The sequence below is a fragment of the Amphiura filiformis genome, chromosome 10 (genome assembly GCF_039555335.1).
Source record: "Amphiura filiformis chromosome 10, Afil_fr2py, whole genome shotgun sequence".
In the NCBI taxonomy this organism is placed as follows: Eukaryota; Metazoa; Echinodermata; class Ophiuroidea; order Amphilepidida; family Amphiuridae; genus Amphiura; species Amphiura filiformis.
This window is the reverse complement of record NC_092637.1, coordinates 12438660-12444288: the sequence shown is the minus strand read 5'-3', so window position 1 is coordinate 12444288 and position 5629 is coordinate 12438660. Positions and strand designations below refer to the sequence as shown.

Sequence of the window (5629 nt, the reverse complement as noted above, 5' to 3'; positions counted from 1 at the left end):
AACTAGAGCGTCCCTTCCATAGTTTCAATGAACGATCCAGGTCATTGGTCGTAATCACAATACTGCATCGCCAGCGATGGGGTTGCTGTTCGTCTGCCTTTGTTGGTTGTATTTAACAACTCATGCGTGACGAGTAGCAATTTCCCAATAATTACAATAATTTACCTAAACTTGTTTAGAATTTTGCATCTTTTAAAATACAACTTATTATAATTTCCAAAAATACACCGTAAATTGTTTTTCACTTTTTATATTATGTACGTTTGCAAGCATGACGTTTGATATAATGCACGGGAATAAAGGAAAGAATAACATTAAATATCAATAAAAAATACTAGAAATACTGTTTGCCTAATTTTATTTCCACATGTTTGGCATAATAAGTTCAAGGTGTGTAAAATATCATGTTTTGTACTGGGATGATCATGATGCGAAAATTTAAAAACTTCAGCAATTTTTGGAACATGTGACTTATGAAAACTGCTGTAATTTGCACAGATTTTCTGTCTTCTGAGAACGTTTCCTGTGCAGAAGTAATGGTGCTATCTTCAGTAGACGTAGGCTATAATGTGCGAAACATATTGAAACTGTACGACGCGACAATGTGATGTTTTCAATGGGAGCATTGGCAGCTTGAATGGTTTGGACTATTGTGAAAATTAAGGGTTAGTGAAAGGTCGACAAGGAAATACATCAAGCGGATTGCAACGATATCTAGACAATGATAAAGGCCTAAAAAGAGCTATATGCTATATTTGAGTATAAGACTTTATTGCGTCCTGATATGAATATCTCTTCACAAAGACACAATATTTGGATATACCTGTTCACCAAGTTCGCAAAAACATAAAAATGCACGCCTGTGTCACGCTAGATGACTTTGAACGTTTAGAAGCGACCTGACATTATACAAGCATAATGACTTGCTATCGGATCATGAACATGGTGAATAGAATTATTGAAACGGTTGGTTTCATCTTGTCTGGGTCTATAATGCCCTACCTATTTTGTGTTAAATGTGTGTCTCGTGCTAAAAATATTCGCCTACTACATAGCCATTGCGCATCGGAATGTTTCGCTTAAGAGTTTTTAGATCAACATGATCAAACGCCTTTTTGAGACATACATACAGTATCACTATACACATTTATCGAAACTGGTTGATAATGATCACCATGAATCTTCAAAATGGATAATCTAACCACATTTGCAACCACTATGTTTAAGAGTTCAGATCAACATGATCAAACGCCTTTTTGAGACCGACATGCAGTATCGCTATACACATTGATCGAAACTGGTTGGTAATGATCACCATGAATCTTGTTCAAAATGGATAATCTGATCACATTTGCAACCACGATGTTACCCAACACTTCACCACGATCAAATTTAACAAGTATCGAGTTTGGTTTTCACGATAAATGGCAACGAATTTTACTGGGATCTCTTTTACTCATTGCCTCACTAGCTGGAACAATCGGTAATTCACTGATTATTTTAGCAGTTCTACTATCTCGGAAACTACGTTCTCCTACCAATGTGTTTGTGGTCAATTTGAGCGTGGCCGATTTACTAACATGCCTAGCTTTACCGTGGAATATTGTCGCATTGTTGAGCTTTGACGGCTGGCCTCTTGCCAACTGGGTCTGTACTTGTGCGGCCATCGTCACTTATGTCCCCATATTCAGTAGCGTTAGCACACTTGCGGCCATTGCTATTAACAGGCTGCTAATAATTACCCAACCAATTCGAGTGTACAAGAAAATATTCTGCAATGAAGTGCTCATTACTTGGATTATCTTCCTATGGATATGGCCATTTATTTTTACCGTCCTGCCTCCTCTGGCTGGAGATTTCGGCAGCTTAGGTTACAATGAAAAGTTTCACTCTTGTAGTAGCATTTCGTCCCACAAGTTTTCGGATGATTATGATTTACTAACTGCTCTAATCATCTACCCAATTCCGTTGATCATCATCATTGCTTGTTATATCAAGATATTTATTCATGTCAGACGTAAAGAAAAGAAATTGGCCAGGCATAAATCGTCAAACATAAGATCAACCTCAGACAATGCAGAAGACTCCATAAGTTTGACTTCAATAGATGACATAAGCTTACCACCGTCACCATCTTCTCCCAACACGCAAAACCACACTCAATTCCCATTTCCTGAAAGGAAAAGATACATCAAAGGCAGAAATGGAACGCCACCTCCATCGCCTCTTGCAGCCAGGGTACCATCGGTTTTATCGGCATCATCAAATTCGTCAGCTATGGCAATTTCACCATCTTCCCCCAACACGCAAAACCACACCCAATTCCCATTTCCTGAAAGCAAAAAGTACGTCAAAGGCAGAAATGGAACGCCACCTTCATCGCCTCTTGCAGCTAGTGAACCAGCGGTTGTATCGGCATCGAATTCGTCACCTGTGGTAATCCCTAGGACAGTTGCTCTCAAGCTTGCTGAAGAACTCGCGGAATCCCCACCTTCCACTCTTCCGAGGAGCAACAGCAGCCATGGCAAAGGGACCAAAATCAACAGATCGGTATCGATGACGCAATCAAGTGAAACAACCACAAGTGCAATACCTTTGGAAAAGTGGCCACGTGCGTTGTCTTTATCTGAAACAAGTTTGAATAGTATTGGTACTCAAAATGATAGACCTCTCTCAAGTTTGCCACATTCTAGAACCGCCGCTGTAAGGGTAATATCGGACGATAAAGTTAATTCCCTTCCAACAAGAAGAGGTGCTTCATTGAACCTAAAACTCAGTAAACACAACTCGTACCCACAACTGGATCAATTAGCTAAAGACGACGCCGTCGTCATTCGTCGAAGTAAGAAAATGGGGCGTGGCCTTTCGAAAAGGATCCGAAACACTATCATTGAAGTAACTGGTCGTATAAGTAAAAGGGAGTTGGCCATAACTAAAAACATGTTCTATATTGTGGTAGCTTTCGTGATTTGTTTTACCCCGTTTATATTTTGTCTTCTTATCGATACCAAAATCGCCACAATTTTGCTTCCATATTCGATTTTTCTTGTCTTTTTCAATGCCTGTATAAATCCAGCGATATATGCTACCAAACATCCATATTTTCAGAAAGTTTTAAGTAAAATAATTAGATGTAGATGGAGTGAGATACCTGAACCCTCAGATATCTTAAGGAGTCTTGTAACTCGTGGATAATGCAAATCTAATGATTGGAAAAACTAACACAGATCGACGGGAATTAATTGAAGGGCTCATTATAAAAACGACCTATTGTTTTGAGAAAAATCAACTTTTGTGTTAGTTCGTACCCTGAACTGTTGTAGAGTGCATTCGTTTTTATTTAAATGAAAAACAATAACACTATTCAACTGTTAATTATTATGCTTGTTACAATTTATTTCATCTCCAGGGAGTGATGTTAAGAGCTATCGGTATCTAACCGGGCACCGATAGTTCTATAGGACCAATTGGGATGTAGTGCCTTAGAATTTTCAATACAAGTTCACTTCTTACGTTGATTTTACAACTTCACTTAGTTATGCATTCATGATGTTTCGTGTTTGTAATAATGACCTTTGGTGACCTTGACATTTATCAGCAGCGTCCTCTATTTTCACCAAAATGTGGCCGTTTTTATATTGAGCCCCTCAATTATTCATCTGTGAGTACGCCTACTGATTATACCCAGCAAACACAAGACGTTTCGACATTATTCACAAAAGGTCAAAGGTTGCCAAAAAATGTTTAAAGTGTTTAGAAATTAAACACTTTTCTAAACACAATTTTGCCTTCACTTTGTAAACACATTAATTAGCTAAAAATCATGCAAAGTATATGCTAGAATACTTTGAATCATGTGTCAAATTTTTGAACATTGGTCAGTGATGGTGTTCAATTTATTCTAAACATCTGACATCCATATACATTGTTCTACGCTCCAAATATCAGAATATAACAATTTATTTTAAGATTTTAATCTTTACTAAAACATGGAACACATGGTACACGTGCATTAAACATGTACTATAAATCCAAAAAATGAGTTTTAATATGACCACAAAATCCTGTGTTCTCACAACGTTCACTCCCTCATTAAATTTTTTCTTCATAATAAAATTTATTATATTATTTCAAAAATGTGTTAAAATTACTTACTCGGTCACCAAAATTGGCCCAATATGTTTATTTATTCAATTTTTGTGTTCATTAGTGGAAGAAAATCAGTATGCATTCTATAAAGATCCGTAAAAGAGTCAGATTGTGTGTCTATTTTTACGTGGAATAACAATCCCGGGGGTAGATTCATGCTGTGTGTTCAACTTTCACAGGGGTCATGTACTTCACGTCTGTACGCCCATTCTTTCTTCCAGGGTCTATGGTGAGCTTGACATTAGGCCCGGTTCATACTTATATTCACAGTCGAATATTCCATGCAATAAGTATGTGTTTAATATTAAATCTAGTATTTCCAGTAATTTGTATCTTTTAAAGAATGATTGTTGACGTAGAATCGATCAAATGTTTCCACCAGATGTCAAATAGAATATTGATTTTTTGGCAACAAAATATATGTTAGAAGATAAAAATGACATTGAAACTGATTGAATAACACTAGGATTCACAACATACTCATCTATCAAGGCACAGTTCTTTAACCCCAATGCATTTTCACATTCATTGAATGACCTTTGAAAATTTGGGTACAAAAACTCATACTCTGAAACTTGAGGTCAAATTTTTCACTATGATAGGTTAATTAAGGTTATTGAACTATGCCATTGGGATGAGGCCATTGTGCTCCATAGTGTAACGATTGAACGAATATTAAACGTAGGAATCATGCCTTACTTGATTCTATTCGTTCATATTTATCTATTTTATTTTTCATTTTTTATTTATTTGATTATTTATTTATTTATTTGATTATTTATTTATTTATTTATTTATTTATTTATTTATTTATTTATTTATTTATTTATTTATTTATTTTATTTTTTATTTATTTATTTATTTATTTATTTATTTATTTATTTATTTATTTATTTATTTATTTATTTATTTATTCATTTAAAAATTGTATAGACATATCTTTCTCTAATACCTTTAATATAAATATATGAATTGAGAATAGTGGATGGGGGAAAAATATTGAAATAGCCTTAACATAATTTTTGATTTTGGAGACAACAAGCCCAAGACTGTGTGCTGTGACTTATTTTGCCTGGTGATTATGTCAATGAAATGGACAAATTGTCAGCTGTTTATTAAAATACGAAAGCTGTGGGAAATGTTGATATTCACATTATTTGATGCATAGCACGGCGTGCAAAGGCGTGCATAAGTTCATGAGCTGCATGTCTGCTGTGATTTAGAGGCTATGCAATATAAGGGACCATTCACAAACACTTGTTAGGGGGGCCTGATGCAAAAAAATCATCGCGAAAATTTTCGCCCCCACCCTTTTAAGATCTCAAAAATTTCAGCATTTCAGCCTCCCCCTTTTTTTTTTTTTGACATGAAAATTATGGGTCAACCACATAGAAAAGCATATAAACTCAATTTTCCCAGGAAAATTTGTGGTCATTTTTTTCAGCCCCCCTCCCCTTAGGAGGGTCAACATTTTTAAGAC

General features: G+C 35.7%; 1 protein-coding gene across 1 annotated transcript; it reads left to right on the top strand.

Moving 5' to 3' along the window:
* Nucleotides 1-402: 402 nt before the first annotated feature.
* On the top strand, nt 403-3254 carry LOC140162509 (uncharacterized). The gene has a single exon (XM_072185754.1). It carries the CDS (start codon nt 1333-1335, stop codon nt 3193-3195), a length of 1863 nt encoding a protein of 620 aa, XP_072041855.1. The 5' UTR covers nt 403-1332; the 3' UTR covers nt 3196-3254.
* Nucleotides 3255-5629: the final 2375 nt, after the last annotated feature.

Coding starts and splice junctions, on each gene's coding strand:
- LOC140162509 (XM_072185754.1), top strand. CDS start 1,333: ATGGATAATCTGATCACATTTGCAACCACGATGTTACCCAACACTTCA.